This window comes from Procambarus clarkii, chromosome 86, assembly GCF_040958095.1.
Source record: "Procambarus clarkii isolate CNS0578487 chromosome 86, FALCON_Pclarkii_2.0, whole genome shotgun sequence".
In the NCBI taxonomy this organism is placed as follows: domain Eukaryota; kingdom Metazoa; phylum Arthropoda; class Malacostraca; order Decapoda; family Cambaridae; genus Procambarus; species Procambarus clarkii.
This window is the reverse complement of record NC_091235.1, coordinates 6281615-6299708: the sequence shown is the minus strand read 5'-3', so window position 1 is coordinate 6299708 and position 18094 is coordinate 6281615. Positions and strand designations below refer to the sequence as shown.

Below are 18094 nucleotides of genomic sequence, written 5' to 3'. Positions count from 1 at the left end.
TAAAAAAGTTCTTTCTAATATCTCTGTGGCTCATTTGGGCACTCAGTTTCCACCTGTGTCCCCTAGTACGTGTGCCCCTTGTGTTAAATAGACTGTCTTTATCTACCCTATCAATCCCCTTCAGAATCTTGAATGTGGTGATCATGTCCCCCCTAACTCTTCTGTCTTCCAGCGAAGTGAGGTTTAATTCCCGTAGTCTCTCCTCGTAGCTCATACCTCTCAGCTCGGGTACTAGTCTGGTGGCAAACCTTTGAACCTTTTCCAGTTTAGTCTTATCCTTGACTAGATATGGACTCCATGCTGGGGCTGCATACTCCAGGATTGGCCTGACATATGTGGTATACAAAGTTCTGAATGATTCTTTACACAAGTTTCTGAATGCCGTTCATATGTTGGCCAGCCTGGCATATGCCGCTGATGTTATCCGCTTGATATGTGCTGCAGGAGACAGGTCTGGCGTGATATCAACCCCCAAGTCTTTTTCCTTCTCTGACTCCTGAAGAATTTCCTCTCCCAGATGATACCTTGTATCTGGCCTCCTGCTCCCTACACCTATCTTCATTACATTACATTTGGTTGGGTTAAACTCTAACATGTGTGTGTGTGTGTGTGTGTTTGTGTTAGTACAAGTGTACGTATTAGGAATTTGTGAACATGATACGTATTTGTCAATTTTATTTCCAAAGACGTGCTTCATCCCAGTCTTGTCTTGTTGGAAGTTTCTTAATAACAATTTGTATCTTTCAGAGTAGTTTCAGTCGGTCGGAGGGTGACCTGAGTCGCGGCGACGGTGACAGCAACGAAGAGGAAGTGTTGTTGGACCTTGGTAATGACCCTCTCAAAGGCTCCTCCTCCTCGCTCTTCAAGTCATCCAAGATCAGATTGAGGTCCAGCGGGGAAGTCGAGGAAGAACTTATCCTTAACTTAGACAATGAAGCGAGCCATGCATCCTCGTCTGTGTCAATGCCGCCGGCGACGCCTTCTGCTGCGCCTGCGTCGAGGGTGACCCATAGACCCAGCGGTGCTCCTGAAGGGCAACTGCAGTTTGTCATCGAGGATGAAGGTCATCGAGGGTCGTCGCATAGGGCAGTGCGGTCGTCAAAGGTGAGGAGCTGGGGTGGACAGAAGAAGGAGGAGGAGCTTGTGCTTAACTTGAACGACGGGGAGTCTCGGACGACCACGCACTATGACAGGTCGTCAAGGGTGAACAGTGCCTTACTCAACCACAGCCAGAAGCCCATCCCTGCTATAATTATCGACCGGAATGTTAAGCAGGCCGTGATTGACAACAGAAGCATTCTTTATGATGAAGAAGTCTTCAATGACGTTATCCTTGAAGACTTGAGAACAGGCGCGCAATCTCACTTCGATTCTAAAAAGGCGAAAGGACTCAGCGGGAAGGTGAAAGATAAGCTCTTCCCAAATAGACATCTTCCCAAAAAGAAGAAGATGAATAGAGTCCAGAAAGTTGAGAAGTTTGTAGATTCCATCATGGTTGAGGATCTGGAGAATGAGGGCCGCGTCACGCCACTCTTCATCGGTGAGGCAGACCTCACTCACGGCGAATTTGAACGGAAAAGACAAGATATATTGCAAAGCCGAACGAAAAACTACATGGAAGGTGAAGTCGAAGTGCTCAGCCTTGATGCTTCACCTCCGTCTACATCTCGCCTGAGTCCAGCACAAGCCGAGCTCCTCGTGTCCGATGAAAGAAGAAAACACGAGCAAAAACGAAGAGAGGAAAAGAGAACAGCAATGCGGCTGGAAGGGATCGAAGAGGAGCCGCAGGACCGCAGCGTGAGCCACACTCAGGAGCCGCCGCCGAAGACCGTACTCTCTCCAGAAGAATATGAAGATTACATCGGAGATGCTGTCGAGAAGGATTATCCCGAGTTAGCAGGAGGGGTTGATGCTGGATCTTCTGAGGTGTTTCAACAGCAGGACCAGACGGTGGCGCAGCAGCAGCCATTGTTGGAGCAGGAACACCCACAGCAACAGCCTCGGTCGAGTGAAGTCCAGCATCAACCAACGGGTCCTCTTTCAGGTTCGGCGTCGATGAACTTCATGGATGAGCACAGCCCAACGAGCAATGGTAACGGAGACTTTTACCACCGGTGTGTTGCAAAGTTGCCGAGAGATCCTCCTAGACATGCATCTGGTAGTTTTAGCGTAGAAGCCAATTACCTTTTAACTAGTGCCGCGGAGAGTAGAGCTGAAATCTGTAGAAGTATCCCTGAAACAAGTTTGCTAAATAACAATGAGAGTATTAATAGGTTTGCTAGCCATTTTAGAACTAGTTGTGTTGCGAGTATTAACTATGATCACAGAGACCCACAAAGAACTACAAGCGCTAGCAGTTCGACTAGTGCCTCAGCCAATGAATCAAGGAATAATAGTGCTTCAGAACCTAGTAGTATGTCTATAAGTACTGGTAGTGTGTGTAGTAATTTGTCAAATATCAACAAAAACAGATCAAACCTCTTTTTGCCAACGAGTACAACGAGCTTGCCCGAAATCTCTATAGAACCCCCAACCCCACAAGCTCCCAAACCCAACGATGGCTTTGATCGCGAGAGCAAAGTCAAGTATGACCTTAGAGTGCCTGGCTATAGAAGCATGTTCCTTACCGTACCTGGATTTGATGATGACAATGACAGATTCCTTCCTAAATATTCATTTGATTGTGACGATGAGGAGCAAAGCAGTAGCGATGATGATGTAGTCCATAAACCGCGAGCCTTTGCTTCCCTCGCAGATATGGATGGCAGCCGCTGCCTAAAGCGTTACGGCAGCAGCTGCGACATCGCCAAGTTCGGCCTGACGGATGAAGCAATTTACTCCCATGAAGATGACCTCAACGCCAACTTCGAAGTGAGTGGCCGCAAGTCCAAAGTCGGAGGAACGGGGTCGGGACCCTTCGTAGCAAAAAAGCTGGCAGTCTTCGAGAAAGTCGCTGAAGAGGAACATCAGAAATTCATCGAATACCAGGAAGTTCGGAAACGCATCTTCCGGGCTCCAAAGAAGAGCGGAGAATACATAGAGAAATTCTTCAGCCCGAAGGTTATCGAGACGATCGACGCACGAGCGTGCGCGGGGAGCAGACACGAGTACTACGACGACGAGTACGACAATTACAACGACGACAGATCCCCGACACCCCCAGAGATCATCACACCATATGGCGGACACTCCAGCCCACAGTTGCCCTCCAAGTACTCCTCATCTAGTCATGTTTACCCCAGTACTAACTCCAACCATCCCGGCTCCGTCTCGCCCTCGCAGGAATACACACATGAATCATATAACGACGAAGACTTTGACGTTTATGATTACGTCTGCGATCGCCAACACTCGCCAATACCCGCCAGTGACGAGACAGTAGTTCGCTACGACTCCCCAGAGCCCCACTCGACCAATGATGTGGATGACAGCTACTGGCAATCAACGGAGCACAAAAACATCAGTCAGCCACAAACAACTTCCCCTGGTGCAAGCAGTCCTCCTCCAGGCAGCCCCAAGGATAACCTCGACCAGCGTACAGACGAGGTAGATAAAATACAGCATCACTCTGAGATTATTCTCAGACGTTTAGTCAGTTGATATGAGGTCTTTGAACCGACTTGAGTTTTTTTTAGTTAGCTTCAGTTTGAGTCTTCAGACTTTTGAAGGACTGTTGGCTAGTACTGTTAGTGTTAAATGTCTATGTTAACGATTTATCAATGCTCTTTTTTTCCTTGGCACTCTGTTGCCCATAGTACACTCCTGCCCATCCTACACTCCTGCCCATCATACACTCCTGCCCATCATACACTCCTGCCCATCATACACTCCTGCCCATCATACACTCCTGCCCATCATACACTCCTGCCCATAGTACGCTCCTGCCCATAGTACACTCCTGTCCATCATACACTCCTGCCCATAATACATTACAATCGTGGTCCCACTTTTGACCATGGTTGCCTCCTCATCAAGGCCTTGTGATACGTAACGCCCTGTGCAGCCCAGAATCTTGTGCTGTCCAAGCACTATGCTGTCCAGCGCCCTGTGCTGCCCAAGGCCTTATGCTTCCCTAGATTATATTCTTCTGTAGAGAGACTCATGCCACAAGCTCTCTCCTGCTCTAAGCCACCAGCCCCCGCTTGCCTTGTGTGATGTCAACTAGTGCGTACGTGTGTGTGCAAGTTAACCTAAGCACCGGACCCCTCTTGCAGGTTTTGGAGATGTTAGACCACAGCTACTCTGACATGGCGCCGGAGCAAGCTGGACCAAGTCACGACACTCCTTCGTCCTGGCGCGATGAGGTCGATGCCGGAGGCGCTGTCGCAGGTGAGAACTCCGTCCCCTCTGGCACACTGCCACTCCAACTATGTACTACACTTCAGACTTGCTTAATAAATCCCATACATCATTGAGCCGCCTCGTCTCGGCTGCTTTAATAGTACGCATGATGAGCTGAAATGATCTTAAATGCATAACTATCGTGGAAATAATTATCAATAATTCCAGTACGCACGCAACACAGGCATTTGAATGTAGACCAAATTGCAGTTTCAGTCCGATAATTATTGTGACCAGAAATAAATTACCTGTAATTGTACTGGTTAGACCGGTGTTCCTTTTGATAGTCGTGCGGTTTTGTAATTGTTTTAATTAAATAATCTATAATACTCAGCTAGGATGCTGAGTCTTTAGTGATCGTCTATGGGAGAGAGAGAGAGAGAGAGAGAGAGAGAGAGAGAGAGAGAGAGAGGGGACGAGAGGGAGAAATAATTAAAGAGAAGGATAAGTACACTGACGTTGGACAGAACACGAGCACATTTGTATTACCAATAAAGATAAGCCATTATACAATATGTAATACAAATAAACCAATTATACAACATGTAATAAAGATAAACCAATTATACGACATGTGATCACTTTTCTCTGCCTCCAGCGCTCACCTCACAAATATTGCCATCAGGAGGACATGTTTACAATTCGGTAAATTATTTCCGAGGTATCATTTGATGTCTTTTACCTGTGGTGCGAGGCATTACCTGTGGTGCGAGGCATTACCTATGGTGCGAGGCATTACCTGTGGTGCGAGGCATTACCTGTGGTGCGAGGCATTACCTGTGGTGCGAGGCATTACCTGTGGTGCGAGGCATTACCTGTGGTGCGAGGCATTACCTATGGTGCGAGGCATTACCTGTGGTGCGAGGCATTACCTGTGGTGCGAGGCATTACCTGTGGTGCGAGGCATTACCTGTGGTGCGAGGCATTACCTGTGGTGCGAGGCATTACCTGTGGTGCGAGGCATTACCTGTGGTGCGAGGCATTACCTGTGGTGCGAGGCATTACCTGTGGTGCGAGGCATTACCTATGGTGCGAGGCATTACCTGTGGTGCGAGGCATTACCTGTGGTGCGAGGCATTACCTATGGTGCGAGGCATTACCTATGGTGCGAGGCATTACCTGTGGTGCGAGGCATTACCTGTGGTGCGAGGCATTACCTGTGGTGCGAGGCATTACCTGTGGTGCGAGGCATTACCTGTGGTGCGAGGCATTACCTGTGGTGCGAGGCATTACCTGTGGTGCGAGGCATTACCTGTGGTGCGAGGCATTACCTGTGGTGCGAGGCATTACCTGTGGTGCGAGGCATTACCTGTGGTGCGAGGCATTACCTGTGGTGCGAGGCATTACCTGTGGTGCGAGGCATTACCTGTGGTGCGAGGCATTACCTGTGGTGCGAGGCATTACCTGTGGTGCGAGGCATTACCTGTGGTGCGAGGCATTACCTGTGGTGCGAGGCATTACCTATGGTGCGAGGCATTACCTATGGTGCGAGGCATTACCTGTGGTGCGAGGCATTACCTGTGGTGCGAGGCATTACCTGTGGTGCGAGGCATTACCTGTGGTGCGAGGCATTACCTGTGGTGCGAGGCATTACCTGTGGTGCGAGGCATTACCTAGGTGCGAGGCATTACCTGTGGTGCGAGGCATTACCTGTGGTGCGAGGCATTACCTGTGGTGCGAGGCATTACCTAGGTGCGAGGCATTACCTGTGGTGCGAGGCATTACCTGTGGTGCGAGGCATTACCTAGGTGCGAGGCATTACCTGTGGTGCGAGGCATTAGGGCTCCAGTATCAGTGGGACGTGGTGGAAGCGGCTTTGTTTTAGGCCATAAAAATTTGTAATACAATTTTGACTTAACCCCTCAAGTTTTTTTTTTTTTGGAAGTGGCGAGGCAGGTGGCGAGGCAGGAGAGGACGCAGGTGGCGAGGCAGGAGAGTCAGGAGGCAAGGCAGGTGAGTCAGGAGGTGAGACAGGGGATGAACCCACAAGAGGCAAGACACGCCCCCTCTTGAGGCTTCCTTCACAACCTCTAATATACCCATATGATCTACTAAACCCCTTAACGCCCCCCAGTCAATCCTCACCTCCATCGGCCAGACTCACTGACGTGTCTTCAGCCATCTCCTCTACGTGGTAAGTCCCTGCTCGCGTACACGCCTAGTCAACGTCTCGGAGCTCCAAATAGGGTTGAATCAAGTCTCTTAGAAAACTGCCCACCGTCCAATTTGCCTTCAGTAGTCCTAATTAGCCTTGCTAGGTGATCCAATGGTTCAATACAACATGAACCCTCTTAAGTGCCTTCATAATGAGTACTGACGCTTCTTCAGAAATTGTGATGTTGCAAGTACCTAGGAATTAAGGACATTGCACAAGGCCTATTGGCCCATACGAGACGACCTCACTTCTATTATGTTACTCAAGAACTGCCTTCGTATCGTCAGAACCGGAAATGGGGAATTTTCTTAAGCCGGTAACGTACTGGAGAGATTGGCTTGGCTGGCTTATGGTCATTTGATGGACAATAAATCTGCCCTTTGTGGTACTGAGTATTTTAATTCAGTGATTTTCAGGATGAACAGAACCTCCGCTTTCTACCTATTCCTTAACACCTCCTCCTCCCCTCACCCTCCCTGCCTCGGGCAAATGAAAGTAACGTAACAATGAACCGACGTTGACTTAACGTTCCATACAAGGTTCCAGAACTGAGTAGATTTCATTGTGGGCATTAAGCTTACCACTTCAAGTAATTCATGTAATTTAGTTTCTGGATTAATGGAGTTTGATTCTCCATACCTTGTGCTGTGTGTGTCGGGACATTCTCGTTGATGAGTTATCTTGCTTCCGTCCAATTAGCACGCAGTGGATTGTCGACAAAGTATCCTTCCATTGGTTTTGCGAGATGTTTAGTCGCCCCGAGGTGGATCTCTTCGCTTCGGGGTTGAGCGGTCGTTTCCCCTCCTATGTGAATCCATTCCCTAATTGTGAGGCTTTCACAGTAGATGCCTTTCAGCTGAACTGGCTGAAATAGGGATTCATACATCTCTTTTCCCCCAAGTCAGATGTTGCACAGGGTGCTGTGCAGACTGAAGCCGTGCTTGGTGAGGATGAAACCTCTGACTCAATGGTGGCCAACTCAGCCTTGATTTCTATTTCTTCTGGCTCTGGGTCTAAGCCCGAGTGATTTTTCTGTGGCAGCAACTCTATCAGTAGATCAGCCCAGAAATGTACCTCACTGGATTCTGCTCTTCAAGTCAGGAATTTCAGCTTGAGTCTGTCATCGCTTGCAGAGCAACCCGTCCTCTTAAAAATAACGTCACTTTTGGCTGGTATGCGCACTATGGCCAAATTTGGACGTAATTTGAAATGAAATCGACTCACAAAAGTGACGTTCTGTTCCGTTTTCTATTTGAGTCGTCCGGCGTACGCGCAGAGGTTATGAGAGGACACTTTAAATTAACGTTTTTCATAACGTTTTGAAACTTATGAGAATTTCCTGCCCACCTAACCTATCAGAGGACCCTTAACTTACTGTTGTTGAAAAACAAAATCCCAAATTTGTTTTAATTTTTTTTCATTTTCAAATTACGTCCAAATTCGGCCATACGGGCAAACGGCCAAAAGCGACGTTCTTTTTAAGAGGACAGGTTGCACGAGGTGGCTGGGTTATTGGTGCTCCACCTGTGTGTTTCTTCGTGGTGGCAGAATGAAGTTACCTGGTGAAAGTTATTTAATCATCTTTCTCTTTGACCACCTGTCTTTGGTTTCAGTACAGGTGATCCTATTCTTTTCTGTCGTGATTTGTTTTTGGATTCGCATCTTACACCAACAATTGTTGCCTCTTATCGTTCAGCATAGGTGGAGCTGTTGTTGCTTGGTGTCCATATGGCTCTCTTAACCCCCCTTCCTTCCTTTCCCATCAACACTTCCATCCTAGCCCCCCTCCTCGCGTTTCAAACACTGTCATCTCCCCATCACTTAACACCCCCTTCCCCCATTCACCCTCACTCCTTACCTCTCCCGCGCGGCTGAGACGGAGTACCCGCTTGACTATCCGCTTGATTACCCCGCAGGTTACAGCGGGTACGAGACCCCGGAGGTCCCCAACAATCGCAGCATGTCGTTCCTGGACGACACCGACCCGCTGGACGACATGTGTGAGGTAGAGCAGGTGAGGCCCAGTGGCTGTATGTTGATGTATTCCCTCCTGTACCTCCCCTCCTTGGTCTGGCTGGTCTGGTGGTTGTGTTGGTGTGGTGGTCTGGTGACTGTGTTGGTGTGGTGGTCTGGTGGCTGTGTTGGTGTGGTGGTCTGGTGACTGTGTTGGTGTGGTGGTCTGGTGGCTGTGTTGGTCTGTTGGTGTGGTGGCTGTGTTGGTGTGGTGGTCTGGTGGCTGTGTTGGTGTGGTGGTCTGGTGGCTGTGTCGGTGTGGTGGTCTGGTGACTGTGTTGGTGTGGTGGTCTGGTGACTGTGTTGGTGTGGTGGTCTGGTGGCTGTGTTGGTCTGTTGGTGTGGTGGCTGTGTTGGTGTGGTGGTCTGGTGGCTGTGTTGGTGTGGTGGTCTGGTGGCTGTGTTGGTGTGGTGGTCTGGTGACTGTGTTGGTGTGGTGGTCTGGTGGCTGTGTTGGTGTGGTGGTCTGGTGGCTGTGTTGGTGTGGCGGTCTGGTGGCTGTGTTGGTCTGGTGGTCTGGTGGCTGTGTTGGTGTGGTGGTCTGGTGGCTGTGTTGGTGTGGTGGTCTGGTGGCTGTGTTGGTGTGGTGGTCTGGTGGCTGTGTTGGTGTGGTGATCTGGTGGCTGTGTTGGTGTGGTGATCTGGTGGCTGTGTTGGTGTGGTGGTCTGGTGGCTGTGTTGGTCTGTTGGTGTGGTGGCTGTGTTGGTGTGATGGTCTGGTGACTGTGTTGGTGTGGTGGTCTGGTGGCTGTGTTGGTGTGGTGGTCTGGTGGCTGTGTTGGTCTGTTGGTGTGGTGGCTGTGTTGGTGTGATGGTCTGGTGACTGTGTTGGTGTGGTGGTCTGGTGGCTGTGTTGGTGTGGTGGTCTGGTGGGTGTGGTGGTCTGGTGGCTGTGTTCGTCTGGCTGGTGTGGTGGCTGTGTTAGTGTGATGGTCTGGTGACTGTGTTGGTGTGGTGGTCTGGTGGCTGTGTTGGTCTGTTGGTGTGGTGGCTGTGTTGGTGTGGTGGTCTGGTGGCTGTGTTGGTGTGGTGGTCTGGTGGCTGTGTTGGTGTGGTGGTCTGGTGACTGTGTTGATGTGGTGGTCTGGTGGCTGTGTTGGTGTGGTGGTCTGGTGGCTGTGTTGGTGTGGTGGTCTGGTGGCTGTGTTGGTGTGGTGGTCTGGTGACTGTGTTGGTGTGGTGGTCTGGTGACTGTGTTGGTGTGATGGTCTGGTGGCTGTGTTGGTGTAGCGGTCTGGTGGCTGTGTTGGTCTGGTGGCTGTGTTGGTGTGGTGGTCTGGTGACTGTGTTGGTGTGGTGGTCTGGTGACTGTGTTGGTGTGGTGGCTGTGTTGGTGTGGTGGCTGTGTTGGTGTGGTGGCTGTGTTCGTGTAGTGGTCTGGTGGCTGTGTTGGTGTAGTGGTCTGGTGACAGTGTTGGTGTGGTGGTCTGGTGGCTGTGTTGGTGTGGTGGCAGTGTTGGTGTATTGGTCTGGTGACTGTGTTGGTGTGGTGGTCTGGTGGCTGTGTTGGTGTGGTGGTCTGGTGGCTGTGTTGGTATGGTGACTGTGTTGGTGTGGTGGCTGTGTTGGTGTAGTGGTCTGGTGGCTGTGTTGGTGTAGTGGTCTGGTGGCTGTGTTGGTGTGGTGGTCTGGTGACTGTGTTGGTGTGGTGGTCTGGTGACTGTGTTGGTGTGGTGGCTGTGTTGGTGTGGTGGCTGTGTTGGTGTGGTGGCTGTGTTCGTGTAGTGGTCTGGTGGCTGTGTTGGTGTGGTGGTCTGGTGGCTGTGTTGGTGTGGTGGCAGTGTTGGTGTGTTGGTCTGGTGACTGTGTTGGTGTGGTGGTCTGGTGGCTGTGTTGGTGTGTTGGTCTGGTGACTGTGTTGGTGTGGTGGCTGTGTTGGTGTAGTGGTCTGGTGGCTGTGTTGGTGTAGTGGTCTGGTGGCTGTGTTGGTGTAGTGGTCTGGTGGCTGTGTTGGTGTAGTGGTCTGGTGGCTGTGTTGGTGTAGTGGTCTGGTGGCTGTGTTGGTGTGGTGGCAGTGTTGGTGTGTTGGTCTGGTGACTGTGTTGGTGTGGTGGTCTGGTGGTTGTGTTGGTGTGTTGGTCTGGTGACTGTGTTGGTGTGGTGGCTGTGTTGGTGTAGTGGTCTGGTGGCTGTGTTGGTGTAGTGGTCTGGTGGCTGTGTTGGTGTGGTGGCTGTGTTGGTGTGGTGGTCTGGTGGCTGTGTTGGTGTGGTGGCTGTGTTGGTGTGATGGTCTGGTGGCTGTGTTGGTGTGGTGGTCTGGTGGCTGTGTTGGTGTAGTGGTCTGGTGGCTGTGTTGGTGTGGTGGTCTGGTGGCTGTGGTGGTCTGGTGGCTGTGTTGGTGTGTTGGTCTGGTGGCTGTGTTGGTGTGGTGGTCTGGTGGCTGTGTTGGTGTAGCGGTCTGGTGGCTGTGTTGGTCTGGTGGCTGTGTTGGTGTGGTGGTCTGCTGGCTGTGTTGGTGTGGTGGCTGTGTTGGTGTGGTGGTCTGGTGGCTGTGTTGGTGTGGTGACTGTGTTGGTGTGGTGGTCTGGTGGCTGTGTTGGTGTGGTGGCTGTGTTGGTGTGATGGTCTGGTGGCTGTGTTGGTGTGGTGGCTGTGTTGGTGTGGTGGTCTGGTGGCTGTGTTGGTGTGGTGGTCTGGTGGCTGTGTTGGTGTGTTGGTCTGGTGACTGTGTTGGTGTGGTGGTATGGTGGCTGTGTTGGTGTGATGGTATGGTGGCTGTGTTGGTGTAGTGGTCTGGTGGCTGTGTTGGTGTAGTGGTCTGGTGGCTGTGTTGGTGTGGTGGCTGTGTTGGTGTGGTGGTCTGGTGGCTGTGTTGGTCTGGTGGCTGTGTTGGTGTGATGGTCTGGTGGCTGTGTTGGTGTGATGGTCTGGTGGCTGTGTTGGTGTGATAGTCTGGTGGCTGTGTTGGTGTGATGGTCTGGTGGCTGTGTTGGTGTGTTGGTCTGGTGACTGTGTTGGTGTGGTGGTCTGGTGGCTGTGTTGGTGTGATGGTCTGGTGGCTGTGTTGGTGTGATAGTCTGGTGGCTGTGTTGGTGTGATGGTCTGGTGGCTGTGTTGGTGTGGTGGCTGTGTTGGTGTGGTGGTCTGGTGGCTGTGTTGGTGTGGTGGTCTGGTGGCTGTGTTGGTGTGGTGGTCTGGTGGCTGTGTTGGTGTGATGGTCTGGTGGCTGTGTTGGTGTGGTGGTCTGGTGACTGTGTTGGTGTGGTGGTCTGGTGGCTGTGTTGGTGTGGTGGTCTGGTGGCTGTGTTGGTGTGGTGGTCTGGTGACTGTGTTGGTGTGGTGGTCTGGTGACTGTGTTGGTGTGATGGTCTGGTGACTGTGTTGGTGTGGTGGTCTGGTGGCTGTGTTGGTGTGGTGGTCTGGTGACTGTGTTGGTGTGGTGGTCTGGTGGCTGTGTTGGTGTGGTGGTCTGGTGACTGTGTTGGTGTGGTGGTCTGGTGGCTGTGTTGGTGTGGTGGTCTGGTGACTGTGTTGGTGTGATGGTCTGGTGGCTGTGTTGGTGTGGTGGTCTGGTGGCTGTGTTGGTGTGGTGGTCTGGTGACTGTGTTGGTGTGGTGGTCTGGTGACTGTGTTGGTGTGATGGTCTGGTGACTGTGTTGGTGTGGTGGTCTGGTGGCTGTGTTGGTGTGGTGGTCTGGTGGGTGTGGTGGTCTGGTGGCTGTGTTGGTGTGATGGTCTGGTGACTGTGTTGGTGTGGTGGTCTGGTGGCTGTGTTGGTGTGATGGTCTGGTGGCTGTGTTGGTGTGATGGTCTGGTGGCTGTGTTGGTGTGGTGGTCTGGTGGCTGTGTTGGTGTGGTGGTCTGGTGACTGTGTTGGTGTGGTGGTCTGGTGACTGTGTTGGTGTGATGGTCTGGTGACTGTGTTGGTGTGGTGGTCTGGTGGCTGTGTTGGTGTGATGGTCTGGTGGCTGTGTTGGTGTGGTGGTCTGGTGACTGTGTTGGTGTGGTGGTCTGGTGGCTGTGTTGGTGTGGTGGTCTGGTGACTGTGTTGGTGTGATGGTCTGGTGGCTGTGTTGGTGTGGTGGTCTGGTGGCTGTGTTGGTGTGGTGGTCTGGTGACTGTGTTGGTGTAGCGGTCTGGTGGCTGTGTTGGTGTGGTGGTCTGGTGGCTGTGTTGGTGTGGTGGTCTGGTGACTGTGTTGGTGTGGTGGTCTGGTGACTGTTGGTGTGATGGTCTGGTGACTGTGTTGGTGTGGTGGTCTGGTGGCTGTGTTGGTGTGGTGGTCTGGTGACTGTGTTGGTGTGGTGGTCTGGTGGCTGTGTTGGTGTGGTGGTCTGGTGACTGTGTTGGTGTGGTGGTCTGGTGACTGTGTTGGTGTGATGGTCTGGTGACTGTGTTGGTGTGGTGGTCTGGTGGCTGTGTTGGTGTGGTGGTCTGGTGACTGTGTTGGTGTGGTGGTCTGGTGGCTGTGTTGGTGTGGTGGTCTGGTGACTGTGTTGGTGTGGTGGTCTGGTGGCTGTGTTGGTGTGGTGGTCTGGTGACTGTGTTGGTGTGATGGTCTGGTGGCTGTGTTGGTGTGGTGGTCTGGTGGCTGTGTTGGTGTGGTGGTCTGGTGACTGTGTTGGTGTGGTGGTCTGGTGACTGTGTTGGTGTGATGGTCTGGTGACTGTGTTGGTGTGGTGGTCTGGTGGCTGTGTTGGTGTGGTGGTCTGGTGGGTGTGGTGGTCTGGTGACTGTGTTGGTGTGATGGTCTGGTGACTGTGTTGGTGTGGTGGTCTGGTGGCTGTGTTGGTGTGATGGTCTGGTGGCTGTGTTGGTGTGATGGTCTGGTGGCTGTGTTGGTGTGGTGGTCTGGTGACTGTGTTGGTGTGATGGTCTGGTGGCTGTGTTGGTGTGGTGGTCTGGTGACTGTGTTGGTGTGGTGGTCTGGTGGCTGTGTTGGTGTGGTGGTCTGGTGGGTGTGGTGGTCTGGTGACTGTGTTGGTGTGGTGGTCTGGTGGCTGTGTTGGTGTGGTGGTCTGGTGACTGTGTTGGTGTGATGGTCTGGTGACTGTGTTGGTGTGGTGGTCTGGTGGGTGTGGTGGTCTGGTGACTGTGTTGGTGTGGTGGTCTGGTGGCTGTGTTGGTGTGGTGGTCTGGTGGGTGTGTTGGTGTGATGGTCTGGTGACTGTGTTGGTGTGGTGGTCTGGTGGCTGTGTTGGTCTGGTGGCTGTGTTGGTGTGGTGGTCTGGTGGCTGTGTTGGTCTGGTGGCTGTGATGGTCTGGTGACTGTGTTGGTGTGGTGGTCTGGTGGCTGTGTTGGTGTGGTGGTCTGGTGACTGTGTTGGTGTGGTGGTCTGGTGACTGTGTTGGTGTGATGGTCTGGTGGCTGTGTTGGTGTGATGGTCTGGTGGCTGTGTTGGTGTGGTGGTCTGGTGACTGTGTTGGTGTAGCGGTCTGGTGGCTGTGTTGGTGTGGTGGTCTGGTGGCTGTGTTGGTGTGGTGGTCTGGTGGCTGTGTTGGTGTGGTGGTCTGGTGGCTGTGTTGGTGTGGTGGTCTGGTGGCTGTGTTGGTGTAGCGGTCTGGTGGCTGTGTTGGTGTGGTGGTCTGGTGGCTGTGTTGGTGTGGTGGTCTGGTGGCTGTGTTGGTCTGGTGGCTGTGTTGGTCTGGTGGCTGTGTTGGTGTGGTGGTCTGGTGGCTGTGTTGGTGTGGTGGTCTGGTGGCTGTGTTGGTGTGGTGGTCTGGTGGCTGTGTTGGTGTGGTGGTCTGGTGGCTTTGTTGGTGTGGTGGTCTGGTGGCTGTGTTGGTGTGGTGGTCTGGTGGCTGTGTTGGTCTGGTGGTCTGGTGGCTGTGTTGGTCTGGTGGTCTGGTGGCTGTGTTGGTGTGGTGGTCTGGTGGCTGTGTTGGTGTGGTGGTCTGGTGGCTGTGTTGGTCTGGTGGTCTGGTGGCTGTGTTGGTGTGATGGTCTGGTGACTGTGTTGGTGTGATGGTCTGGTGACTGTGTTGGTGTAGTGGTGTGGTGGCTGTGTTGGTGTAGTGGTCTGGTGGCTGTGTTGGTGTGGTGGTCTGGTGACTGTGTTGGTGTGTTGGTCTGGTGACTGTGTTGATGTGGTGGTCTGGTGGCTGTGTTGGTGTGATGGTCTGGTGGCTGTGTTGGTGTGGTGGTCTGGTGACTGTGTTGGTGTGATGGTCTGGTGGCTGTGTTGGTGTGATGGTCTGGTGGCTGTGTTGGTGTAGTGGTGTGGTGGCTGTGTTGGTGTGATGGTCTGGTGGCTGTGTTGGTGTAGTGGTCTGGTGGCTGTGTTGGTGTAGTGGTCTGGTGGCTGTGTTGGTGTAGTGGTCTGGTGGCTGTGTTGGTGTAGTGGTCTGGTGGCTGTGTTGGTGTAGTGGTCTGGTGGCTGTGTTGGTGTAGTGGTCTGGTGGCTGTGTTGGTGTGGTGGTCTGGTGGCTGTGTTGACCTCGTGGATGGATTAGTGTTAATCTACCAGTACGTGATGTAGATGGTTATTCTTATCCTCCCCTTCTCTTCCATCACTGTACCACTGTATAGGTGTTCGCCTTCAACTTTATCTGTGCATAAGTATTTCTCCAGTGACACATTTTGTCACTCCCTGCAACTTTAAATTCATTCCACTGCTTATTGATTCTTCATAACTGTATTTGTTTTAACTTGGACTTTTAATTGGTTCAGTAATTAGCATAACGTCCCAACTAATTACCAAGTAGCTCGGCTAATTAAGTCGTACCAGTTGTGAAAATAGGGTTTTAAGGTTTGCTCTGAATTAAGTTTTCCTCATATAGTGAATTGATTTTATGAAAGTATACGTGCCTGTTGGCCATAGAGTGCTGTTGGCAATTGGGTTAAAAGTCTAACGAACTTCCAATTGTTTTAACAGTCAGCTGTGGTCTAGTGGGCATGGTACTGGATTTGCTATTGTGTATGAAGCCCTTGGCTATCTGAGGTTCGAACCCTACACGATGAAGAATTTTTCATATTATATATATATATATATATATATATATATATATATATATATATATATATAATATATATAAAGGGGGGTACCACCTCTGGTGCAATTATAGGGACCCACAGCCTCAGAGAAGGGAACACAGAGCATTCAGGGAAAAACTTGCCACTTAACTCTGAATACGTAAGAGTGTTATATATACGAATGTTATATACGTAAGAGTATATATATATATATATATATATATATATATATATATATATATATATATATATATATATATATATATATATATATATATATATATATATATATATGTCGTACCTAGTAGCCAGAACTCACTTCTCAGCCTACTATTCAAGGCCCGATTTGCCTAATAAGCCAAGTTTTCCTGAATTAATATATTTACTATAATTTTTTTCTTATGAAATGATAAAGCAACCCTTTTCTCTATGTATGAGGTCAATTTTTTTTATTGGAGTTAAAATTAACGTAGATATATGACCGAACCTAACCAACCCTACCTAACCTAACCTAACCTATATTTATAGGTAAGGTTAGGTTAGGTAGCCAAAAAAAGCTAGGTTAGGTTAGGTAGGTTAGGTAGACGAAAAAACATTAATTCATGAAAACTTGGCTTATTAGGCAAATCGGGCCTTGAATAGTAGGCTGAGAAGTGCGTTCTGGCTATTAGGTACGACATATATATATATATATATATATATATATATATATATATATATATATATATATATATATATATATATATATACACTGTGTATTTACTGCAGGACCGAGCTCTTAGCTATTGGACCCCGCCTTTCTGGCCGTTGGTTGTCTAATATACTGACCGACCTTTTTTCCTTTATTATATTTGCTACATATATTTCTCACTAACACGTGTGCACATCAACAGGATGCAGCCCGTAGCAGCTGTCTAACTGCCTGTTTACTGCTAGGGGAACAGGTGCATAAGGTAAAAGAAACTCTGCCCATTTGTTTCTGCTTTGACCGAGAACCGAACCCGGACCATTCTGACTGCGGCCCCAGAGCGCTGTCTGCTAGGTTCCGAGGCCCCTGTTTGTGTACTCACCTAGTTGTACTCACCTAGTTGTGCTTGCAAGGGGTTGAGCTTTGGCTCTTTGGTCCCGCCTCTCAACTGTCAATCTACTCGTGTACAGATTCCTGAACTTCTCAAGCTTCATCATATCTATAGTGAAAACTGTGTTTGGAGTCAGCCTCCACCACATCATTTCCTAGTGCATTCCATTTACTAACTACTCTGACACTGAAAAAGTTCTTTCTAATGTCTCTGTGGCTCATTTGGGTACTTAGCTTCCACCTGTGTTCCCTTGTGCGTGTACCACCCGTGTTAAATAAACCATCCTTGTCTACCTTGCCAATTCCCCTGAGAATTTTGTAGGTAGTGATCATGTCTTCCCAAGCTCTTCTGTCTTCCAGCAACGTGAGGTGCAGTTCACACAGTCTTTCCTCGTAACTCATGCCTCTTACTTCTGGGACTAGCCTAGAGGCATACCTCTGAACTTTTTCCAGCTTCGTCTTGTGCTTGACAAGGTACGGGCTCCATGCTGGGGCCGCATAATCCAGGATTGGTCTTACATATGTGGTATAGAACGTTCTGAAGGATTCCTTACACAGGTTCCTGAAGGCTGTTCTGATGTTAGCCAGCCGCGCATACGCCGCCGATATTATTCAAATGTGGGCTTCAGGAGACAGGTTTGGCGTGATATCGACTCCTAGATCTTTCTCTCTCTGTCCATTTCGTGAAAGACTTCATCTCCCATTCGGTATGCAGTGTCTGGCCTCCTATTTCCTCCGCGTAGTTATCATCATCTTACATTTACTTCGGTTGAACTTTAGTAGCCATTTGTTGGATCATTCCTTCAGTTTGTCTAGGTCATCTTGTAGCCTCATACTATCTTCCTCTGTCTTGATCTTCCTCATAATTTTTGCATCGTCCGCAAACATTGAGAGGAACGAGTCTATTCTCTCTGGGAGATCATTTATATATATCAGAAACAGTATAGGTCCAAGGACTGATTCCTGAGGGACACCACCGGTGACTTCTGGCCAATCTGAGGCCTCATCCCTCACAGTGACTCGCTGTCTTCCGTTGCTTAGGTACTCCCTTATTGAGTGGAGGTCCTTCCCTTTCACTCCCGCCTGCATCTCCAGCTTGTACACTAGTTTCTTGTATGGCACTGTGTCAAAGGCTTTCTGGCAATCCAAAAATATGCATTCTGCCCACCCCTCTCTTTCTTGCCTGATTTTTGTTGCCTGGTCGTAGAATTCAATTACTCCTGTGAGGCATGACTTGCCATCCCTGAACCCATGCTGGTGTGTGTGTATTTATATTTTAATTTTATTTTCAGTACGACAGGCAAGGGCCAGCACCGTCCCAGGTGGGTGGACAGAAGCGCAAGGCAGCGCCCCCACCACCGACCCCCCCGTCAGGGGCTCCCGTCACCCCCGTCTCAGACACCAAGAGGGGAGGATTTTTTGGAAGGGCCAGACGGGAGAAGGAGAAGGAGAAGAAAGAGAGAGAGAGGGAGAAGAAAGATAAAGATAAGAAGGATAAGAAAGAGAAGAAGAAAGATAAAGATGTTACTACAGGAAAGAGGTAAACAAGAACATTTGTTTTATAGACAGTATTTCTTGGTCTCGTTTCTTGTGT

The 18094-nt window shown here is 50.3% G+C and overlaps 1 protein-coding gene across 1 annotated transcript in view; it reads left to right on the top strand.

Annotated features, from left to right (window-relative positions):
* LOC123769546 (uncharacterized) overlaps nucleotides 1-18094 on the top strand; it is a 180521-nt gene that overhangs the window by 150306 nt on the left and 12121 nt on the right. Inside the window, exons 10-13 of the mRNA XM_069317058.1 lie at nucleotides 748-3546; nucleotides 4215-4329; nucleotides 8413-8510; nucleotides 17793-18040. Of these exons, the coding sequence (XP_069173159.1) occupies nucleotides 748-3546; nucleotides 4215-4329; nucleotides 8413-8510; nucleotides 17793-18040 (3260 nt within the window). The remainder of the gene's footprint in view (nucleotides 1-747; nucleotides 3547-4214; nucleotides 4330-8412; nucleotides 8511-17792; nucleotides 18041-18094) is intronic.